This window comes from Anomaloglossus baeobatrachus, chromosome 5 (assembly GCF_048569485.1).
Source record: "Anomaloglossus baeobatrachus isolate aAnoBae1 chromosome 5, aAnoBae1.hap1, whole genome shotgun sequence".
Classification (NCBI taxonomy): domain Eukaryota; kingdom Metazoa; phylum Chordata; class Amphibia; order Anura; family Aromobatidae; genus Anomaloglossus; species Anomaloglossus baeobatrachus.
The window spans coordinates 228,875,823-228,901,258 of NC_134357.1; the positions used below are offsets into that span (position 1 = coordinate 228,875,823).

Below are 25,436 nucleotides of genomic sequence, written 5' to 3' on the forward strand. Positions count from 1 at the left end.
GCTGGCATTTATGGGAGACCATGATTTCTGCAGGTTCAAGTCACCTAAAAAGACAATACAATAAAAAGTAAAAAGCAAGAAAAAAAGTGTTGCTTTGACCCCCCTTTTTTTCCCCTATTTATAAATAAAAAATACACGTGATATCTCCACATTTTAAAAGTCCGATCTATCAAAATGTAAAATTACTTAACTCAGTCGGTCAATGACATTACCAGAATCGCGTTTTTCAGTCTCTGCAACAATGCAAAGTAACGCAATAAGACGATCAAAGCATTGTATCTACCGAAAAATGCTATCAATAAATACATCGGCTCAAAGTGCAAAATAAGCCCTCACACAGCGCTGTTGACCCAAAATTAAGAACTTTACGCTTCTTGGAAATCAGCAACACATGCAATTTTTTTTCATTTGTAAACTTTTATTTTTGTATATTTTTTTTTCTTTACCACTATTGAAAAATGCATATTTTTTTTTTTTTTTTTTATCACCATAATCGTACTGACTTGGAGAATGATGGTGCCAGGTTATTTTTACTGTATTAAGAACACTGTAAACAAAAAAATAATTTCCCGCTATACAGTAAATCACAGGATAAAATAGATGGTGCCATTCAAAAGTACAAGTCGTCCCGCAAAAAACAAGACCTTGCACAAATAGATTGAGAACATTTTTATTTTTTTCTTTAGGATATAGCAATAACGCCAGACAAAAAAAAAAAAGAGAAAATAGGGAAGGAGTTTAGGGTTAAAAGGGAAAGGCTGCATTACTTTACACCTGTAAAAGTTAGTTTGGAAAGGCCATGAACATACAGTGCCTACAAGTAGTCTTCAACCCCCTGCAGATTTAGAAGGTTTACAAATTCGGAATTAGCTTGGCATTGTGACATTTGGACTGTAGATCAGCCTGGAAGTGTGAAATGCGCTGCAGCAAAAAAGAATGTTATTTCTTTATTTTTTTTTTTAAATTGAGAAAAGTTTATTCAGAGGGTCATTTATTATTCAACCCCTCAAACCACCAGAATTCTGTTTGGTTCCCCTAAAGCAGGGGTCGGGAACCTATGGCTCGCGAGCCAGATATGGCTCTTTTGATGGCCGTATCTGGCTCGCAGACAGGGCTCCTACCTGTCTATGGGAAGGATCAGGGCCGGCGCCAGCACAATTGAGAGCAATGATGAGAGAGTGAGCGGCGCGCTCTCTCTCTTATCATTCTCCCCGCTGTAACTGTCGGCGTTCTTCTGACAGCTCTGCAGCGAGCGCGGTGACGTCATCACTGCGCGCCTGCTGAGAGGTCAGCGAGCGACAGCAATGGACGATGCGCCGAGGAGACCGGATCAGCGGGGGAACGAGTGAGCCGCCCCTCTACTGACACTGGGCTCCCCTGACTCACAGGCCGGCCACTACACAGCGGCACTAGTACACATAGGGGCCCGGCAGCCGCTCTGCGTCTATGTGTAGTGCTGCTGTGTAGTGGCCGAACTGTGAGTCAGGGGAGCCCAGTGTCAGAAGAGGGGCCCCTGACCTGGAGAGGCACCAGCCGTGTCTGAGCTGCAAGAGTGCTCCTGACCTGCACAGAAGACGGAATACTCCATCCTGCAGGACCTGCGATGACGTCACGCCCATGTGACTGTGTGGGAGGAGACACAGGAGGCCGGCAGAAAGCAAGATACTGAATCCTGAAGGAGATTTGGACACATGACTGGTAATAAGAAAAGAGGGGACATGAGGGTGAGGGGGGCTGCAGGGTGAGTGGCATATGAGGGCTGCAGACTGACAGAAGGATGTGAAGGGGTGCAGAGTGTTTGAGAGGGGTAAGTTGGGGTACAGGCAGGGTGAGATATGTGAGCAGGGTGTGTGAGATATGGGGGTGTATTGTGTGTGATATGGGGGGTGCAGGCTGTATGGGAAGCACGGTATGTGACATATGGGGGTGTAGTGTGTGAGATCTGGGGGGTGCAGGCTGTATGGGAAGCAGTGTGTGTGTGTGGGATATGGGGGGTGCAGGCTGTATGGGAAGCAGTGTGTGTGTGTGTGTGTGTGGGATATGGGGGGTGCAGGCTGTATGGGAAGCAGTGTGTGTGTGTGTGTGTGTGTGTGTGGGATATGGGGGGTGCAGGCTGTATGGGGAGCCGTGTGTGTGTGTGTGATATGGGGGGGTGCAGGCTGTATGGGAAGCAGTGTGTGTGTGTGTGTGGGATATGGGGGGTGCAGGCTGTATGGGAAGCAGGGTATGTGACATATGGGGGTGTAGTGTGTGAGATCTGGGGGGTGCAGGCTGTATGGGAAGCAGTGTGTGTGTGTGTGGGATATGGGGGGTGCAGGCTGTATGGGAAGCAGTGTGTGTGTGTGTGGGATATGGGGGGGTGCAGGCTGTATGGGAAGCAGTGTGTGTGTGTGTGTGGGATATGGGGGGTGCAGGCTGTATGGGGAGCAGTGTGTGTGTGTGTGTGATATGGGGGGGTGCAGGCTGTATGGGAAGCAGGGTATGTGACATATGGGGGTGTAGTGTGTGAGATCTGGGGGGTGCAGGCTGTATGGGAAGCAGTGTGTGTGTGTGTGTGTGTGGGATATGGGGGGTGCAGGCTGTATGGGGAGCAGTGTGTGTGTGTGGGATATGGGGGGTGCAGGCTGTATGGGAAGCAGTGTGTGTGTGGGATATGGGGGGTGCAGGCTGTATGGGGAGCAGTGTGTGTGTGTGTGATATGGGGGGGTGCAGGCTGTATGGGAAGCAGGGTATGTGACATATGGGGGTGTAGTGTGTGAGATCTGGGGGGTGCAGACTGTATGGGAAGCAGTGTGTGTGTGTGGGATATGGGGGGTGCAGGCTGTATGTGGAGCAGTGTGTGTGTGTGATATGGGGGGTGCAGGCTGTATGGGAAGCAGGGTGTCTGGGCCACTGACAGATACAATTGCTCCAGCGGTCACTTAGTACACAAAGGAGTGTTCCTCTCTGCTGCACTAAGCCACCGCTGGACCTAAACAATAATTCGCTGTAAAATAATAAAATAGATAATTGACATAACTGACAATGCGTTGTGTGACATGTCCAATATTCCAGCTTCTTTCTTCTGCGAATGCCTCAAAGCTGGCATTCTCTCAACATCAGGTGGGAAGAATGCCAGCTTCCAGTCATGCGCAGGAAAAAGAAGAAGCCAGACTGCTGGACTGATGTCATGCATCGCAAGTTCACAATGTAAGTTATTTATTTAATTTTTTTACTGCTAATTACCATTGTTTCAGTCCAGTTGTGGCTTTATACAGCAGGGAGGAGCATTCCTTGCTGTACTAAGTGAACATTGGAGCGATTGATCTGTCAATGGCCCTTTAAACATATTGTACGGCTCTCGCGGAATTATATTTCAAAATATGTGGCGTTTACGGCTCTCTTAGCCAAAAAGGTTCCTGACCCCTGCCCTAAAGTATTAAGAAGTATTTCAGGCACAAAGAACAATGAGCTTCACATGTTTGGATTAATTATCTCTTTTTCCAGCCTTTTCTGACTAATTAAGACCCTCCCCAAACTTGTGAACAGCACTCATACATGGTCAACATGGGAAAGACAAAGGAGCATTCCAAGGCCATCAGAGACAAGATCGTGGAGGGTCACAAGGCTGGCAAGGGGTACAAAACCCTTTCCAAGGAGTTGGGCCTACCTGTCTACACTGTTGGGAGCATCATCCGGAAGTGGAAGGCTTATGGAACTACTGTTAGCCTTCCACGGCCTGGACAGCCTTTGAAAGTGTCCTCCCGTGCCGAGGCCAGGCTTGTCCGAAGAGTCAAGGCTAACCCAAGGACAACAAGGAAGGAGCTCCGGGAAGATCTCATGGCAGTGGGGACATTGGTTTCAGTCAATACCATAAGTAACGTACTCCACCGCAATGGTCTCCGTTCCAGACGAGCCCGTAAGGTACCTTTTACTTTCAAAGCGTCATGTCAAGGCTCGTCTACAGTTTGCTCATGATCACTTGGAGGACTCTGAGACAGACTGGTTCAAGGTTCTCTTCTGGTCTGATGAGACCAAGATCGAGATCTTTGGTGCCAACCACACATGACGTTTGGAGACTGGATGGCACTGCATACGACCCCAAGAATACCATCCCTACAGTCAAGCATGGTGGTGGCAGCATCATGCTGTGGGGCTGTTTCTCAGCCAAGGGGCCTGGCCATCTGGTCCGCATGCATGGGAAGATGGATAGCACGGCCTACCTGGAGATTTTGGCCAAGAACCTCCGCTCCTCCATCAAGGATCTTAAGATGGGTCGTCATTTCATCTTCCAACAAGACAACGACCCAAAGCACAGAGCCAAGAAAACCAAGGCCTGGTCAAGAAGGAAAAAATCAAGGTGTTGCAGTGGCCTAGTCAGTCTCCTGACCTTAACCCAATTGAAAACTTGTGGAAGGAGCTCAAGATTAAAGTCCACATGAGACACCCAAAGAACCTAGATAACTTGGAGAAGATCTGCATGGAGGAGTGGGCCAAGATAACTCCAGAGACCTGTGCCGGCCTGATCAGGTCTTATAAAAGACGATTATTAGTTGTAATTGCAAACAAGGGTTATTCCACAAAATATTAAACCTAGGGGTTGAATAATAATTGACCCACACTTTTATGTTGAAAATTTATTAAAAATTAACTGAGCAACATAACTTGTTGGTTTGTAAGATTTATGCATCTGTTAATAAATCCTGCTCTTGTTTGAAGTTTGCAGGCTCTAACTTATTTGCATCTTATCAAACCTGCTAAATCTGCAGGGGGTTGAATGCTACTTGTAGGCCTTGGAAGTCAAACAATTCTGTAAAAACTAATTTAGTACCATAAATTCAAAGAAAGCTTTTTGCATATGCTTACCTTTATCCATACAGACGTGCTTTCATCTTTTCTTTACAGACGATCTGGTAGCAACATCAGTGCCGCAAGCTGTGATATTATGGAGGAGCAGGTGAGGTGCATAGCTTCATAAAAGAACATATACACATATTAAAAAGGAATATTTCTAAAGTTAAAACAAACATGACATTTAGCCTCTGACTGCTGGAATGGAAAATTGTGTTCCTGGATATATAGCTGCAAGTATCGGTCACGCCTTCCTCTCACAACACGGGGCAATCACCTCCACATAGCCGCAGATTGCTGCTTTGCTGAATTTTGAATGTCTACATTTTCAGACAAATAAGTGCCACATGACTCTAATGCGACTTTTTTTTTTTTTTTTCTGTGGTACACTATATAGGTTCGTCCACAATCGGAGGACACAAGGAAAGAGAGACGCACAAGAATTCCGTATAAACCAAACTACAGCCTCAACTTATGGAGTGTGATGAAGAATTGTATTGGGAAAGAGCTGAGCAAGATCCCAATGCCTGTAAGTATGCACTCAATAGTAATATTGGCCCTTCTCCCTCCCTGCTGAGCTTCGGCTGTGAGAATATTGTTCACCGTGTGAAAAACTTGACTGTTTTCCTTTTTAAATATGTTAGCCTATTCAGAAATCACATTTTAAAGTGGACTTGTTAAATCCTGGAAAACTTAATAAAGTAAAATAGAAATTCACATTTAAAACTTTTCTTAAAAAATTGCTGTCTAGTATAGTGATCATAGCTCTGTCTCTAGTAAGAAAGGAGATGGAAGCCTGCTTAAGTCTAAGGCTATGTGCGCACGTGTGCGCTCTGCACCGCACCTAAAAGGTGCGCTTCAGAGCGCAGCTGAAAAGCTCCGTTCTGAAGCGCATGGTGCCTGCAGAATTCGTGCGCTCTGCATGCTGCCTCTCCCTATAGACAGCATGCAAAGCGCACGGAAGTGGTGACATCTTCATAGATTGTGCAGGGGATGCAGGACGCAGCGTAACTGCATGTAATACGCACACGTGCGCACATACCCTAACTGTCTCACTATTTTACAGTTGTGTGAGACTTCTTGCTTTTTGAACTGGGAGAAATCACTGTGAGGGGTGTCTGGGAGTCTTCAGCAAGATAACGCAGGGGATTTGCCTGGATGTAATATTCAAAATAAAGTAAACCAGCAGAAATGCAAGACGAGGTCCTGTGCATTGTAGAGAAAAGGCTAGAAACTGCAACTAAAGTATATCTAGTCTGTGGAGACTCAGATTAACTGTTAACAGGCTGCATCCTTTATATCTGACCCCTTTACAAGAAACTGCTGTCCTCATGTGATTAACCCTTTTGAAGCAGTAGTATCAATGACCTCTATTACTTGAGCTCCATAATACTCAGAAGTCTTACATGGCAGATAAATAATAATACCCTGCTTGTAGTAAAGTTCAAGCTGCTTGCGGGAGATGAGCAAAATTCGATTTGCTGCCCATTGGGATGCACTGGTGAAATAATGCACCATGTCTATTTTTCTTTCTCACGAATTTATCACAAAATGGCATGTTGGAGCAAGGCCCTCGCATGTTCTCATTCTGACATGTTGGAGCAAGGCCCTCGCATGTTCTCATTCTGACATGTTGGAGCAAGGCCCTCCCATGTTCTCATTCTGACATGTTGGAGCAAGGCCCTCGCATGTTCTCATTCTGACATGTTGGAGCAAGGCCCTCGCATGTTCTCATTCTGACATGTTGGAGCAAGGCCCTCGCATGTTCTCATTCTGACATGTTGGAGCAAGGCCCTCGCATGTTCTCATTCTGACATGTTGGAGCAAGGCCCTCCCATGTTCTCATTCTGACATGTTGGAGCAAGGCCCTCGCATGTTCTCATTCTGACATGTTGGAGCAAGGCCCTCCCATGTTCTCATTCTGACATGTTGGAGCAAGGCCCTCGCATGTTCTCATTCTGACATGTTGGAGCAAGGCCCTCCCATGTTCTCATTCTGACATGTTGGAGCAAGGCCCTCGCATGTTCTCATTCTGACATGTTGGAGCAAGGCCCTCGCATGTTCTCATTCTGACATGTTGGAGCAAGGCCCTCCCATGTTCTCATTCTGACATGTTGGAGCAAGGCCCTCGCATGTTCTCATTCTGACATGTTGGAGCAAGGCCCTCGCATGTTCTCATTCTGACATGTTGGAGCAAGGCCCTCCCATGTTCTCATTCTGACATGTTGGAGCAAGGCCCTCGCATGTTCTCATTCTGACATGTTGGAGCAAGGCCCTCCCATGTTCTCATTCTGACATGTTGGAGCAAGGCCCTCGCATGTTCTCATTCTGACATGTTGGAGCAAGGCCCTCCCATGTTCTCATTCTGACATGTTGGAGCAAGGCCCTCGCATGTTCTCATTCTGACATGTTGGAGCAAGGCCCTCCCATGTTCTCATTCTGACATGTTGGAGCAAGGCCCTCGCATGTTCTCATTCTGACATGTTGGAGCAAGGCCCTCCCATGTTCTCATTCTGACATGTTGGAGCAAGGCCCTCGCATGTTCTCATTCTGACATGTTGGAGCAAGGCCCTCCCATGTTCTCATTCTGACATGTTGGAGCAAGGCCCTCGCATGTTCTCATTCTGACATGTTGGAGCAAGGCCCTCCCATGTTCTCATTCTGACATGTTGGAGCAAGGCCCTCGCATGTTCTCATTCTGACATGTTGGAGCAAGGCCCTCGCATGTTCTCATTCTGACATGTTGGAGCAAGGCCCTCCCATGTTCTCATTCTGACATGTTGGAGCAAGGCCCTCGCATGTTCTCATTCTGACATGTTGGAGCAAGGCCCTCCCTTGTTCTCATTCTGACATGTTGGAGCAAGGCCCTCCCATGTTCTCATTCTGACATGTTGGAGCAAGGCCCTCGCATGTTCTCATTCTGACATGTTGGAGCAAGGCCCTCGCATGTTCTTATTCTGACATGTTGGAGCAAGGCCCTCGCATGTTCTTTTTTCTGACATGTTGGAGCAAGGCCCTCGCATGTTCTTTTTTCTGACATGTTGGAGCAAGGCCCTCGCATGTTCTCATTCTGACATGTTGGAGCAAGGCCCTCGCATGTTCTTATTCTGACATGTTGGAGCAAGGCCCTCGCATGTTCTCATTCTGACATGTTGGAGCAAGGCCCTCGCATGTTCTCATTCTGACATGTTGGAGCAAGGCCCTCGCATGTTCTCATTCTGACATGTTGGAGCAAGGCCCTCGCATGTTCTCATTCTGACATGTTGGAGCAAGGCCCTCCCATGTTCTCATTCTGACATGTTGGAGCAAGGCCCTCGCATGTTCTCATTCTGACATGTTGGAGCAAGGCCCTCGCATGTTCTCATTCTGACATGTTGGAGCAAGGCCCTCGCAGGCTCTCATTCTGACATGTTGGAGCAAGGCCCTTACAGGCTCTCATTCTGACATGTTGGAGCAAGGCCCTCGCATGTTCTCATTCTGACATGTTGGAGCAAGGCCCTCGCATGTTCTTATTCTGACATGTTGGAGCAAGGCTCTCGCATCTTCTTATTCTGACATGTTGGAGCAAGGCCCTTACAGGCTCTCATTCTGACATGTTGGAGCAAGGCCCTCGCATGTTCTCATTCTGACATGTTGGAGCAAGGCCCTTACAGGCTCTCATTCTGACATATTGGAGCAAGGCCCTTACAGGCTCTCATTCTGACATGTTGGAGCAAGGCCCTTACATGTTCTCATTCTGACATATTGGAGCAAGGCCCTTACAGGCTCTCATTCTGACATGTTGGAGCAAGGCCCTCGCATGTTCTCATTCTGACATGTTGGAGCAAGGCCCTCGCATGTTCTCATTCTGACATGTTGGAGCAAGGCCCTCGCATGTTCTCATTCTGACATGTTGGAGCAAGGCCCTCGCATGTTCTCATTCTGACATGTTGGAGCAAGGCCCTCGCATGTTCTCATTCTGACATGTTGGAGCAAGGCCCTCGCATGTTCTCATTCTGACATGTTGGAGCAAGGCCCTCGCATGTTCTCATTCTGACATGTTGGAGCAAGGCCCTTACAGGCTCTCATTCTGACATGTTGGAGCAAGGCCCTCGCATATTCTCATTCTGACATGTTGGAGCAAGGCCCTCGCATGTTCTCATTCTGACATGTTGGAGCAAGGCCCTCGCATGTTCTCATTCTGACATGTTGGAGCAAGGCCCTCGCATGTTCTCATTCTGACATGTTGGAGCAAGAAGCATTAGAAGTTTCTAATGGTATTTTCTTTATTCTAAATACATTTTTAGGCTCTTCATGACAGTCTTTTTTTTTTTTTTTTTTTTTTTTTAAATTTATAATATATATATATATATATATATATATATATATATATATATATATATATATATATATATATATATATATATATATATATATATATATATATATATATATATATATATATATATATAATCTCTGTCTGTCTGTCTCCAATATGACGTCATTACAGTGACAACAGTCGCCACGCCGCGCGCGCTAAAGAGCCTGCGACCAACGGCTCCGCTAACTGAACAGCCCGAACTACGGGCAGACAGGACAAATACGGGCAGACAGGACAAAAGTTCAAATCACCCCCCCCCCCCATTCGCCCCATTGAAAATTAAAGGGTTAAAAAATTAAAAAATATACACATTTAGGATCGCCTTTCAGAAATGCTCGATCTATCAAAATATAAAATCAATTAATCTGATGAGTAAACTGTGTAGTGGCAAAAAAATTCCAAATGCCAAAATTACGTTTTTTGATCGCTACAAATTTTGTGCAAAATGAAATAACAGGCAGTCAAAATGTGACATCTGCACAAAAATGATACCGTTAAAAACATCAACTTGAGACGCAAAATATAAGCCATTACTGAGCCTCATATCCCAAAAAATGAAAACGCTATGATTTTCGGAAAATGGCACAAGAATTGCGCCAATTTGTTTGGACAAACGTCAATGTTTTTCTAACCCCTTATGGTAAAACCTATGGTTTCATTTAAAAGACAACTTGTCCCGCAAAAAATAAGCCTTTATATGACAAGATTGACGGAAAAATCAAAGTTACGGCTTTCGGAAGAAGGGGAGCAAAAAAAAAAGGAAAAATGGAAACCCACCCTGGGATGAAGGGGTTAAAAAAACAAACACTCTTCTAATTACAGTGGAACCTTGGTTAACGAGAACAATCCGTTCTGGGAGTGTGCTTGTTAACCAAGTTACTCGTTCAGCAAAGCAAGATTTCCCATAGGAAATCATTGCAATGCAGACAATTTGTTCCACAACTTGTTAAATGTCCCATCCTGGTCCCCTGTTGTGCCATTCCACACACTTACAAGCACGCACGCACATATTATATGCTCACCTTACCTTCCGTTCCATGGCCGGCCTGCTGGGACTTGCTGTTCTCTAGCACGGGCTGTGTATTGGGTAACCATGATGACGATGGAGGAACTTCTACACCCAGAGCGCTGACATCAAAGGCTGGAGCCTCTGATTGGTCAGCGAGCTGCCTTTGAGTAGCGTCTGACAGCGGAAGTTCCTGCCTCGTCGCCGATGGTTACCGATACACAGCGTGGAGCGGCAAACTACAGGACCCAGGAGGCCGGCAAAGGAACTGAAGGTACACATTATGCTCAACTCACCTTCCGTTCCATCGCTGGCCTCCTGGGTCTTGTAGTTTGCCGCGAGGATTCCTCCCGCGTCGTGCATGTGTGTGTTTGTGTGGACTGCAATTGCAGTTCAGAGCGTGGTGGATGTACGGAACCGGAAGGGTGTGTGGTGAGGATTTTGCTCGTACAGCAAAGCTTTCTTGTAAACAGAGATACAAATTTACAGAAAGCTTTGCTTGTTAAGCGAAATTCTCGTTAAGTGGGTTACTCGTTAAGCGAGGTTCCACTGTACAAAGAATTGAGCAATGTGGGACACTGAAGAACAGTTCCACATGTTGGAGTTGTATTTTCATTTGTTCATTATATCTCTGGAGGGGCTATCACCAGAGTACAAAAGTATGTATCATGTAAAGGTACGTTTACTGACAGTATGAGTGTCATAATTATAGGAAATCAGCCTGGCTGGGCAATTAGTTAGGTATCCTTACTCTCCCACACTGTAGTTATTCCAGAGTGAATATACTTTAAAATGGCAGACCATAGTAAAAAACTTGACTAGCCTGATGTGGTCGCTGGCTTCTCTCCGCCCCACTCCAGTTCATTCACATCTCTTTATGTAGGCAATACGTGCCTAACTGCAGTCGTGCAGCCATGCTCTGATTCATGCTGCTGTGGATCGGGCTTTCATAATCTAATGACTGGTTCCTTTTAACGCCTTCATAACTAGGACATTTCTCCATTTTTCTACAGCGAACAGTTGGTGAAAATCGCAGAAACCTATTTGATTGTCCAGTTCTTTGTACAGTGCATTCCTTGAATTGTAGTCAAACACAGCATTGTGACCATCAATGTAAAATACTTCACGTGAACATAATTATGTCTTTTTGATTTGATATATGCAGCATAATTTTCACTTTCTTGCCTCTCCACCACCAGGTGAATTTCAACGAACCACTCTCAATGCTTCAACGTCTGACCGAGGACATGGAATACTACACCCTGCTGGACCGGGGAGCTCAGTGTGAGAGTGCTCTTGAGCAGCTGTGTTTAGTTGCTGCGTTCACTGTATCTTCATACTCCACCACAGTCTTCCGTGCCAGCAAACCTTTTAATCCGCTCCTAGGAGAGACATTTGAGCTGGATCGAATGGAGGATTGTGGCTATCGCTCGCTATGTGAGCAGGTCTGTCATGCGTGTCTATTATTTATGTATATTTTTATACTTTTTCCCCTCCAAGTGGGCTTCTACATTTTGGGTAACGTGTCGAAGATCTTTGAGTGTTCTGGAAAATCTGATAATTTGGCTATGTCTTGTATTCACGTCCTGTGCTGAAAACCGTTTTACAAAACTCCAAAAATAAAGCAGGTGGTGTAGGAAACAAAAATCCTAATCCGTACAACATAAAACCAGGAAAGCTCCTGACATTCTGACCAACTGTATCCATAACGACTAAACTATCCATGTATTGGCAAACCTAAAGGAGTTCTCCAAGATTAGAAGTTTCTAATGGCATTTTCTTTATTCTAAGTACACTTTTAGGCTCCTCATGACAGAGCCTTTTTTTTTATTTAATATATATATATATATATATATATATATCTCTGTCTGTCTGTCTCCAATATGACGTCATTACAGTGACAACAGTCGCCACGCCGCGCGCGTTAAAGAGCCTGCGACAAACGGCTCCGCTAACTGAACAGCCCGAACTACGGGCAGACAGGACGACACCCGACACTTTTCCCCGCAACCACACAGAGCCCCGGTGAGTGCTGCACCCCCGGGAGCCCACATCGGCAACACAGCTGACACATACCCACTGCTCGCCTCCGCACCCTGCACATATTACCCCACTTGGCTCCACCCCCCCCCCCCTCACTCCGCCCTCCACATGTATACACTGAACACACACACACACACACACAGTCATCTGTCCCCAGCACTGACGTCCTCAGCGCCATGGCCCCGCTCGGCTCCTCCCCTCCCCCGCACACATTACCACGCTCGGTTCCACCCTTCGCATGTATACACTGAACGAACACACACACACACCTGAATAGTCACCTGTCCCCAGCCATGCAGTCACCGGCACTAACGTCCTCAGCACCATGGCCCCGCTCGGATACCCCCCCCCGCCCAGGCACACGTTATCCCGCAGGATGGGGGCACATGTCAGGATGGTGGCTGCACCACGATAGGGGCACATACCAGCATTGGGCCACATCACAGCATCAGTATATTTTTACTTAACTTTACACTGTTCATGGCCTTCTTTCCTTACAAGCCATTGACATCATTAAACATTAGACTCATCTATTAAAACTGTTCCTTCTGTTGTTTGTCATTTTAAAACCAATAAACAATTTATAAGAATACTAAATTAAACCTAACCCATCCAGCCCATACATTACCTTATTATTCAATCTGCTAACCTACATACACATTCTAGACTACCCGATACGTTACAATCGGGCCACCTTCTAGTATAATATATAAACTCTTACTACTCACATTTTCACTGAGCTAGAACTGTTGTTTTTTTGCCTCAACATAGCCCTACAAGCTCTCCTTTATTGAAGGACAGGTAGTAGTTTTCAATTTTACTGAAAAAAACGTTAAAAAAAAAATCCAGGTGGGCTAAAATAATAGAAACCAAATTCCAGCATTTGTTTCTCGGTTCCGTGTTTTTTTTGGCATACATTTTTATGAAAGATGTGGCAACATTATTCTTTAAGCAGTAATAGGCTATGTTCACACATTGCATTTATTTTTGCTGCATTTTTTTTCTGCAGCAAAACCTGACCTCTTGGCATTACAAAAGCTGAATTTTTGCTGTCATTTGTCTACAGTACATGTTTAACTGAAGTTAGTTGATTTACCACAAAAGCAGCAAAAACACATTACTTTCAATGGTGAAAAAAAGCAGCACTGAAAGAACTGATGCTGCTTCTTTAAAAAACACACCAGTTTTCCATTTCGGTCAGGAAAAAAAATCTGTGTGTGCATGAGATTTGTGGAATCTCAGGTTTTGCTGGTATTGGATAAAGCAGTTTATTTGCTAAAAAACATGCGAAAAAAAACTCAGCAAAAATGCGTTGTGTGAACATAGACTTACAGAGATGCCAAACTTGTAAAGTACTGTATTTTTCGGACTATAATACAACCCCCTCCCCCCCCCAAATGTTGGGGGAAAGTGGGGGGGTGCGTCTTATAGTCTGAATGTAGGGCTGCGGGGAATCAGGGTGCTGCGGTGGAGCGGGTCATCTGCGGCACGAGCAGGCTGTAGCAGCGCCTGCCGTGACCGCTGAAGCCGGCGCTGACAGGTGGGCGGGATGATGGGCGGGGGTTGCACACATACTAAACAGCCGGCCCTCGTGATCACCCCTGGCAGTTACAGCCTGGAGTGATTATGTGCGGCTGTGTGCCCCCCGCGCATCATTATCAGCACGGGGGGCAGTGAATAAGTTCGGTATACTCATCAGTCACTGTTCCCTGCAGCATCGCGATGTTCTCCTGTCTGCCGGTCCGCTGATCTGTGTACAGAGCGGTGAGCACAGCGATGACGTCATCCCTGTGCACACCGCTAGTCTCCACACACATCAGCGATGCTACAGGGGAACGGCTCCACACAGGTCAGCGGCGCTGCTGCCGACACAGACAGGAAGATGATCAATGCTGCAGGGAGTGAGGAAAGGTGAGTATTAACGTTTTTTTTTCTATGCCATAGGATACAGGCCATATACCAGGATGGGAGTATATAGCAGGATGAGAGCATGTACCAGGATGGGGGTATATTATAAGCAGGATGGGGGCATATTATGAGCAGGATGGGGGTATATTTTTGGGACACATTGTACTTCATATTAGTGGTAAATGTTGGTCAATATGATTTGCATTTATAAATATATCAAAAAAGGAAATTGTAAATTTTGCAATTTTCAAACTTTTAATTTTTATGCCCTCTAAACCAGGTAGTTATAGCACTTAAAATGGTTAGTTAATAACATTTACTACGTCTATTTTACATCTGCATAATATTTGAAAAATATTTAGTTAGAAGAGGTTAGAAGGGTTACATTTTTATCAGCAATTTCTCTTTTTTCTTTCCAACACAATTTACAAAACCATTTTTTATGGCCCACATCACATTTGAAGTGATTTAAAGGCGCCTATGCGACCGAATGTACCCAAAGTGACACCATTTTAAAAACTGCACCCCTCAAGATGCTCAAACCTACATTAAAGATTTTTATTAACACTTTAGATGCTTCACCGGAATTACAAAAACATCAAAAGGGAAGGAATGTCTTCAGACGGACATAAATTGGCTGGAATAGACAGTGGATGCCTTGTTGTATTTGCAGAGCCCTTGTGCCTAAAAAGTGGAAAAACCCCCACAAGTGACCCCATTTTGGGAACCAGACCCCTCAAAGAATTTATCTACATGTGTGGTGAGCACACTGAACCCGCAGGTGCGTCACAGAATTTTATAATGTTGAGCCATTAAAATAAAGAAGTACATTTTTCCCACAAAAGTGTTGCTATAGCCAAAACCTTTTCATTTTCACAAGGGTAACACTAGAAAATTAACCATACAATTTGTTCTACAATTTCTCGAGTACACCGGTACCCCATATGTGGTGGAAAGCTACTGTTTGGTTGCAGAGCAGTGCTTGTACGGGAAAGAGCACTACTTCAATTTTGGAGTGCCATTTAGGCTGTAATAGATTGCAACACTGTCACATTTGAAGAGCCTCTGACCTGCTGAAACTCGCTTTTGACCCCATTGAGAAACTATACCTCTTGAGGAATTTATCTAGTATTAGGGCTCTTTTCCACTTGCAATTTCAATGTACGAGTGCGATCTGATAAAACATCGGATTGCACTCGCACCAGTATTAGTCACTGAGGCAGTATCCTCTTGCTTTATTTTTCTTTGACACGTATTGTGCTCTTGGTGCAATTGGAGCATGCTGCGTTTGGCAGCGAGTTTCTGCTCACGCACCCCTATGCAAGTCTATGGGAGCGTGTGAAACATTGCACTGCACTCGTATGTTATGCTGCTGAAGAGAGGTGCACACAGAGACAGACAGCGCAGTAGATGGAAAGAAAGTGTTCCCTTCATCTTCTCCGCACCTGTGATGCGATCGCAAAATCGCATCATAGTCGCATGACCCTAGGCTGACACCCGCAGCAGAGGGTCATTAGCATATTGCTTCCGATGCTCTCGCATCAGAAGCTGTACACAAATGAAAAGAGCCCTTAGGCTATGTTCACACACTGCGTTTTTTACCTGCGTTTTGGGTCCGTTTTTGCTGCAGAAATTTCTTGAGAAATTCTTGTAACCTTTCTGCAGACATTCCCCAGCAAAACCTATGGCAAAAAAAATTAGCTTTGCACACACTGCGTTTTTTTCTTAAGAAAATTCTTTCAGTAGATTTTCTTAAGAAAAAGAATGAGCATGTCACTTCTTTTCTGCAGCTAACTGCGTTTTTTGCCATAGATAATTGGCACAATAACGCAGGGAGCAACCAGTGGTAAAAACGCACCAAAAACGCACCGAAAACGCGGCAAAAACGCAGGTGCGTTTTTGGTGCGTTTTTTAACACAGGTGCACTCTTAAGAAATTTCTTAAGAAAAATCATTTTTCTAGTGTGAACATAGCCTTATAGTGAGCATTTTTAACTCAGGCGATTCAAAAAACTGTATAACACTATACGGCGTAATAAAAAAAATTACAATTTTTTTTTTTACACTAAAATGGTGCTTTGGCTCGAAGCTTTTAATTTTCTTAATGGCTAATAGGAGAAGACAAACTGTACAAGTTGTTACAGAATTTCTCCTGTGTGTGCCAATACTCCATATGTGATCGAAAACTACTTTTGAGGCACAGTACAAAGCTCAGAAGGAAAGGAGCGCCATATTATAGTGGAGATTTTGCAGTTATGTTTTGCAGGTGCCATGTCACATTGAACACCAACAAAAGAATACAGCAGAACTTTGTTAGCACTAAGATATACGCAAACTTAGAGTATATGAAATTTAAAATGCATTAATGCTATATGAAATATACTTAGAAAAATGAATGTACTTAGCACATAAAGTGGGCAATTCATCAACCGTGGCAAGGTCACCTTTCTTTTATGGAACCCTATCCTAATTTCATGCCTTTCCTGGACTAAACGTCTACAAATATATAGGCAGGTAGGGTCTGACACTAATTTAATCCACTTCTTATAATTAGTAGCAGATCCTACCTGAGGCATTTCGCTTTTGCAAAGCCTTTATGTTACTAATAACCTGAAACCCCCCAATAATATTTCCGTTAACAGATGGCAGACCGATCGGGGACAGTCTATCATAGGGTTGCCTGAGTCCCAAGGTGTCTCAGTCTACCTCATTACAAGGAATCTTCTGTCGGAGGTTCCATCTGAATAGCGTATTTCAGAGATTTATATGAAAATCCAGATATAAGCGTTTAGCGTAGAGCGCAGGATAAATGTGAGCCGAGTATTACTGCAATTTTTATGAGAAAGAATGAACAAATTGACAGTAGTTTAAAAACTGGAATTATTTTATACGCCGTTCTTCATGCATTATAAGTGATAAGATTACTTTATAGTGATGCCAGATTTATGTAGCTTTTTTTAGGTTTTATTACTTTCACACACTAAAAAAAGCTAGTAGTACAAAATACTAGTACTACTAGCCAATATCATCAAGCACCAAAAGCAGTGGAGCCGTGGAGGCTCCCCATAGAAGTCAATAGGGAAATTAACTCCTCAAAACTACACAGTTCAGTAGCGTCTTAAAACGCACAGTGGACAGAGTTCTTATGAAATCACATCCATTTTGCTTGGACAGATTTCCTGCACAAAAAAAACGGTGCATTTTTGCTCTCTGTAGACACTGCCGAACAGCTCAGGATTGTTCACTTTTCAGGGTGTCTTACCCATGCAGCCAGCTCAGAGCTAAACCATTCTTCTCCATTCAATTTTTTTTATTTTTGCACCATTTTGAGCATAACATTTTTGTGATTGCTTTCTATTCTGACTTTTATGAGGCAGAATAAACAAAAAAGAGCAATTTGGGATATATACACAGTGTGCAGAATTATTAGGCAAGTTGTATTTCAGAGGATTTTTTTATTATTATTGATCAACAACTATGTTCTCATTCAACCCAAAAGACTCATAAATATCAAAGCTTAATATTTTTGGAAGTTGGAGTGGGTTTTTTTCAGATTTGGCTATCTTAGGAGGATATCGGTTTGTGCAGGTAACTATTACTGTGCAGAATTATTAGGCAACTTAATAAAAAAACAAATATATTCCCATCTCACTTGTTTATTTTCACCATTTAAACCAATATAATTGCACAAAATTTAGAAATAAACATTTCTGACATACAAAAACTAAACCCCAAAAAATGAGTGACCAATATAGCCACCTTTCTTTATGATGACACTCAACAGCCGACCATCCATAGATTCTGTCAGTTGCTTGATCTGTTTACGATCAACATTGCGTGCAGCAGCCACCACAGCCTCCCAGAGACTGTTCCGAGAGGTGTACTGTTTTCCCTCCCTGTAGGGCTCACATTTTATGAGGGACCACAGGTTCTGTATGGGATTGAAATCAGGTGAACAAGGGGGCTATTTCATTATTTTTCCATCTTTTGGACCTTTACTGGCCAGCCACGCTGTGGAGTAGTTGGATGCATGTGATGGCGCATTGTCCTGCATGAAAATCATGATGTTTTTCTTAAACGATACCGACTTCTTCCTGTACCACTGCTTGAAGAAGTTGTCTTCCAGAAACTGGCAGTAGGTCTGGGAGTTGAGCTTCGCTACATCCTCAACCCGAAAAGGTCCCACAAGTTCATCTTTGATGATACCAGCCGATACCAGTACCCCACCTCCACCCTGCTGGCGTCTGAGTCGGAGTGGAGCTCTCTGCTCTTTACTGATCCAGCCTCTGGCCCATCCATCTGGCCCATCAAGAGTTACTCTCATTTCATCAATCCATAAAACCTTTGAAAAATCAGTCTTAAGATATTTCTTGGCCCAGTCTTGACGTTTTTTTCCTATTTTTCTTGTTCAAAGGTGGTGGTTTTTCAGCCTTCCTTACCTTGGCCATGTCCCTGAGTATGGCACACATTTGTGCTTTTTGATACTCCAGTAACGTTGCAGCTCTGAAATATGGCCAAACTGGTGGCAAATGGCATCTTGGCAACTTCACGCTTGATTTTCCTCAATTCATGGGCAGTTATTTTGTGCCTTTTTTGCCAAACCCGCTTCTTGCGACCCTGTTGGCTATTTGCCATGAAGCGCTTGATTGTTCGGTTATCACGCTTCTAAAGTTTGGCAATTTCAAGACTGCTGCATCCCTCTGCAAGACATCTCACAATTTTGGACTTTTCAGAGCCCGTCAAATCTCTCTTCTGACCCATTTTTCCAAAGGAAAGGAAGTATGCACCCCTTATATAGGGTGGTGATGTCATTACACCACACCCCTCCTCATTACAGAGATGCACATCTCCTGATTTACTTAATTGGTAGTTGGCTCTCAAGCCTATACAGCTTGGAGTAGGACAACATGTATAAAAAGTATCATGTGATCAAAATACTCATTTGCCTAATAATTCTGCACAGTGTATTTTATTTTTTTTATGCCATTCATCATGCGGTAAAATTGATAAGACAACTTTATCACCCAGGTCCATTCACATACAGTGGTATCACAATAGTTTTTTTTTTTTCTTTTTATGCTTTTACACAATAAAAACTTTTTGCATTGCTTTTTTTCTGAAAGCTGCAGCTTTTTTATTGTTTGCTGAATTGGGGCTTCTTTTTTACGGGACAAGATTATTTTTTTTAAGCTATACCATTATTTACATTTAGCTTTTTAGTGGCTTACTATTCCACTTTTTTGCTTGTATGATGAAAAAACATGTTTTTTTGCCATGTTTGTCTTTTTTTTTTTTTTTTTTTTTTTTTTTATTATTTATGGTGTTCGCTGAAGAGGTTACTAGAGTGATAGCTTTCTATATCAGATCGTTCTGGACTTAACAATACCAAATACTTGTACTTTTATTTATTTACTTATATACAGTTGAAACCAGAAGTTTACATACACTATAAAGACACATATGCATGTTTTTCTCAATATCTGACATGAAATCGGAATAAACCTTTCTGGTTTTGGGTCAATTAGGAACCAAAATTATTTATATTTGCCAAATGCCAGAATAATGAGCAAGAGAGAGCATGTTTTAAGGCATTTTTATTACTTTTTGCAAAGTCAAAAGTTTACATACACCTAACAGTACTATGCCTTTAAACAATATGGGACAGCCCATATGTTGATGTAATGTGTATGGAAGCTTCTGATAGGTTTATCGGCAACATCTGAATTAATTAGACACACCTGTGGATGTATTTTAGTGCACACCTGAAACACACTGCTTCTTTGTGTAGCATTATGGGAGTGTCATGATGCTACACACAGTCTTTCCATGGTACATAAAGTTTCCCTATCCTAATCACTGGTCTAATACCCTTCAATGCTTTGGCATTGCAGAGTATTAGAGCTGTCAATCTGACACATGCAGGAACTTGCATGCCACCGTACTTGGGTGACCCTGCTGTCATTTTCAAGCCCAGGGTCGCCATGGAGACCATCGACATGATGAAGTTGTTTTGTACCAATCTGATCAAAGAGGGAGCTACTTCCCTCTTGTGTTAAGGGAGGACATAAATTACAGTGATGCAATCCAAGTGTCAGCATGCTACTGACAAATGCAATCTCATTTATCCGGAGACCAGTGATGTGTACACAGATCTAGGTTGAACATATGACTAGTTTAATTGCGGAAATTAAGATACATTTAAAGAAATCAGTTGGCTAGGAGCCAAGAATACGTAACACGTCTCCTATTGGGTAAACTGTAAAAGAGCTTATTCTGAGATATATGTATACGTGTTTCCTCATTTATATTAAGCTTTGTCTACATGATTCACTTATCACATGAAAAGTCCCAGAATGTCTTGTGATGGCTGAATGCAGATTGAGGTGCGGTACACAGTAAAGATTTTTGGCTATCGATCTGTCTTAATGCCGATGGTTACCTCACTTGCCTAGGAGATAACCCATCCCTGCTGGATGAACCTCCTCAATCAACAGACTATGCATAGAAAGTCAGATCCTGTCCGTATCCCCTTGACTGTCATCATGGCTATGTTCCACCCTGGCACACGTTATTCGGGAGGGGGGAAAGGAATTGGTGGTAGTCCTCTCATCAGCTCATATTTATCAGGGTTGGTTTCACTCAGAGCCTCATATTCTCAGTCCTCAGGTGGGACATCATCAAGGGGGGGGATGCACAGTCATTTTCTTGTCCACAAAGTATCGGGTAGAAGAGGGGAAACGGCCATCTCCTGGTCCCAGGTCCGACATCTTTTGTAGTGGGATGCGTGGATCTATGTGGGTCTCCCTTCCACCTTGGTGATGTACAGTTCCATCTCCCTTCCACCTTTACAGCAATGCTGGTCATCAGGAAACCTTGGAAGGTCACATCATATCTGGCTCCAGGATTCGTAGACAGCCATCTCCTGATCTGGGTCTGCCTGGATCTGGAGAAAGAGGAGACAACTCAACGTATTTTAGTCAAATGTTTAGTTAAACAACAAGTTTAGTTAAAGTATCTGAGGGTACTTCTAAACAGGATTTCATAGGGTCTCAACTTAGTGGTCCCTGCTGGGGTGTGTTTGATACTGAACAATGCAAGGGGGAGACTCTCATGCCCTTGTTTCCTACACTGCCCCAAGCTCTCAACCCTCCCACTATTCTGTGGATGGTATGGGGTGTGGGTCATTCCATGTCAAGTGAACCAATGATTTTTACCTCTATATTTATAATTCTTTTTTGATGTTGTTATTTGGTAATAGTGTGTCAGAGAATGCAAAATGTGAAGAAAAAATTCTAGATATTTACTTATTTTTTTATTGATTTTCAAAGTTTCGAAAGTGCGAATTTCGGTGTTGCCTGCCTTTACATTTCTCCTCATAACTCAGGCTAGAAAAAAGATAGAGAAACAAAATAAACATTATTCTACTCCAGAACTTTACATGCTTTCACCAGATATGTCACAAGAGTATCTTTGTTAATATTTTACCCATGCAAACGCAAAATTTTAAATCAAATTTCCAAAAAAAAAAACGTTTAATTTAAAAATTTCAAAAAAATGCACATGTGCATGCTATGTTCCTAGCCACATCTGTACCAAATTTCAAGTTGGGATCGCGATGGGATCATATTTAAAATTATAACTATTACAGTGTCAGTTCAAAAATCTTGAATTCAGATCATCAAATCATGTGAAGTGTCTGCCCAGCGCAGAGTCAAGAAGTAATGCTAGGTTCACATTTCCGTTGTTTTGCATCAGTCACATGCGTTGTTTGACGCTTGTGACTGATGCGTTGTACAACGGATGACAAGAATTTGATTTCATTGTCGGACTCCGTTGTAAAAGAGAGAGCGATCAGCTGATCGTTCACAATAGCCGGTCGGGTTTTGAGAGCGAAGAGATGATCTCCCGGCGGCCGGCTAATGAGAGCGATCAGCTGATCGCTCACAGCAGCTGGCCGCCGGGTGATCAGCTGATCGTTCGGCCGCCGAGAATGTGTGCGGGATGGCGCTGAGGACGTCAGTGCCGGGGACTGCATGGCTGGGTGTGTGTGTGTGTGTGTGTGTGTGTGTGTGTGTGTAGTGCGGGAGGGGGCGGAGCCGAGCAGGGAAGTGTCGGGCTCCCTGCACATGTAGCCAGGGTAAACATCGGGTAACTAAGCAAAGCACTTTGCTTGGTTACCCGATATTTACCTTGGTTACCAGCGTACACCACTTAGCGCTGACTCCTTGCACACGTAGCCAGGGTAAATATCAGGTAACGAAGCAAAGCGCATTGCTTAGTAACCCGATGTGTACCCTGGTTACATGTGCAAGGAGCCAGAGAGAGCATGCGTTCGTAGGATTTCGCTGCTCAAAAAACGTTACAAGCTGCGTTCCTGCCGCCCTGCGGTCAGTCGTTCCGCGACTGATCAGTCGGGCAGAAGATGCAACGCAGCATCATCAGTCACGATCCGCCGCTCATACAAGTCTATGGGAACAACGGAATCCGCCAAACGGATTCCGTTGTTTACCAGAGCCGCGGATTGTGACTGATACAAATTGACGGAAATGTGAACCTAGCCTAAGACAGAGCTTTCATGTGGACGCCATGCTTGGACATGTTCACTTTTGCAGAAACCGTTCTCTACACAGGCATCAAGGGAGTTGGTGTGCTACAATATTGGTGTGTTTAAATATTGAGTACATTTATATTAATAGTTTAATGCTTTTTCTTATTAAGGGCTAATACACACAAACACAGCGCTAATCTGAGTGATCATCGTTCAGAAAAACACCCCCCATTGATTTCAATGGGGTTAAACACAGTGTTTTTTGAAACACTCAGAGGAAATCACTGCTTGCACTACTTTTTGATTGCTGCAATAAACACAGCATTTATCACTATTTATCTGAAAAAAGCTGCCATCCTTTTCACTAGCGATTTAAAAATAACTAATGCAGATATACTGAAAATTGGGTAGAAAAATGCTGCCAAAATCGCGATGACATGACATGTTTCGTGATATAATAAAAAAAAAATTGTTACATGTATAAAAAGGTGTTAAAAATATTGGTTCTTTTAATCTTGTTAACATATAATTAGGATGAGACTGTTACAAAATCCCCCTTGAGGATATCACCACCTTTTTTCTTTAAGTTTGTTCAATGCATTCAGGTTGAAAATGTTGACCAAGTTGTGCTATGATAATTAAAGGGAACCTGTCATCAGAAATTGAGCTTTAAACCTAAAAGATTACCCCTCTGCAGCTCCTGGGCTGCATTCTAGCAAGGTTCCTGTACTTTTTGTGCCCCCTTTTAAACCAAATTAAACACTTTATAAAGTTGTACCTTTTTTGCCTGCATTTCTTGTAAATTCTCCATGTGGGCAGGCCGTCTGTGTCCGTTACTGTCCCTCCTTCTGGTTTACGCCGTCCCCCATTGCTTCATTTCATAGATCAGGACGCCGCCCACAGCGCCCGAGGTCCCGTGCACACGAGGACTGCTGGTGACGTGGTCGCAGGCACAATATTATGGGCGGCGCTGTGAATGCATCACAAGTGCCCGCCCATAATACCGTGGCTGCGCTCTCCCCTTTGCCTCCTGCGTTCTGCGCAAGCGCTGGCCAAATGATCCGACGTCACTTTTCCCATCTTGCCATGCAGTAGGAAATAGATGGGAGGACCGGATCAGGCCACCACAGGTTACGAGGAGACTCTTGCGCAGAACGCAGGAGGCAAAGGGGAAAGTGCGGTCACGAGGTTATGGGCGGCACTTGCTGATGACACTCACAGTGCCGCCCATAACCTCGTGCCCGCGCAAAGAGTCACCAGCGGTCACACGTGCACACAGTGCACGGCACCGCTACAGTCGCACAGCGCATGCGCGGGACCATGGGCGCCCAGGGGCGGCGTCCTGAGGTTTGAAATTCAGCGTTCGGGGGCGGCGTAAATCGGCAGGATGACAGCAACGGACACCAGGCAGCTCGCCCCCATGGATAATTTTCAAAATTTGCATACGAAAAGGTACAAGTTTATAAAGTATTTATTTTGGTATAAAAGGGGCCACAAAAACTATAGGAAGCTTCCTAGAATGCAGCCCAGGAGCTGCAGAGGGGGGAACTTTTAGGTTTACAGGTACATTTCTGATGACGTGTTCTCTTTTAAGATGGATTTATTCTGGCACTTACGGTATTTGTGTTTTGTGTTTTTTTTATTGTTGCATTTAAATGTTCTGTTCAGTAAGTTGTACGGTAATTTGGAAAGAAAAAGGAAGAAACTAACCGAAACAGAAAATCAGAGGATTCAAGGCTTAAAAAAAATAAAATAAAATCTGATAGGTCCCAAGTTGATTCCCTGTACAAATATAACAAAGAACACAAGTAACACACATGCAATTTTTCACAATTTTAAACATACTTTTTTTCTACAATTGCGCATCAAAATTTTGAATTTGATTTCTCTAAAACAGAATATAAAGAAACAGTCTTGTGACATATCAAATGAAAGCCGCTACTGTTCTGAGACTAATGATGCCTCTCCCACCTCTTTATCTTACTTCTAACCTGAGATATGATAAAAAATGTAATGCCATACCAGGCCAAAATTTGTGCTTTTTCAAAACTTTAAAAGTCTGTAAAACATTAACTGATGAAGAAAAAAATTCAAAACTTTTAATTTGTATTAACTAAAGTTGTACTTCTTAAAAAAAGGAATAAAAAAAAATCTAAAGACGTCAGGTAAAAAAAAAATATTCATATTTGGATCACTTGACATGGAATGACCCGTGTGTAGGGTCAGTTCTGTCCCCAAGGCCTGCCATATCTCTTTGGCTAGCAGTAAAAGCAGGTCACTAGCCACTTTCTATGGTTTCCAGGAGCCCACAGCCGCACCCTATCTCAGTCCTCTTCTTCTTCTGAGACTTGCTTTTGTAGGGTCAGGACAATGTTTGCTCAAGACTTTCCATCTTTCCTTTCTTTTTCACATCGGGGTCACTTAAGGAGCACAGATTGTCTGACTGTTTCTGTGGTATGTGATCGCATTGCTGCTACTTTGGCTGTTCTGTCAGCGAGGGCATTTCTTATTGCTTCCCTTTATTCCTCCATTGTAGGCCTCAACCCTGCTCACCGCAACTTTCTGGTAATAGCAAAGCTTCCATCAGTTCTTCTATGGCCTCATGGTGGTGTACAGTTCCATTGGCCGGTGATCAAGTGTCTCGTCTTCCATACAGAGTAGATGTTGGCTGCCATCTTGCAGGCTTCAGTGAGAGCACAAACCTCTGCTTCTTTTGCAGACAGGGATGTGGGTAGCAACTGC

At 43.7% G+C, this 25,436-nt stretch overlaps 1 protein-coding gene across 1 annotated transcript in view; it reads left to right on the plus strand.

The window, feature by feature from the left end:
• Positions 1–25,436, plus strand: part of OSBP (oxysterol binding protein) — a 95,981-nt gene that overhangs the window by 61,633 nt on the left and 8,912 nt on the right. Inside the window, exons 7-9 of the mRNA XM_075349145.1 lie at positions 4,885–4,936; positions 5,228–5,359; positions 11,396–11,641. Coding sequence (XP_075205260.1) covers positions 4,885–4,936; positions 5,228–5,359; positions 11,396–11,641 — 430 coding nt within the window. The remainder of the gene's footprint in view (positions 1–4,884; positions 4,937–5,227; positions 5,360–11,395; positions 11,642–25,436) is intronic.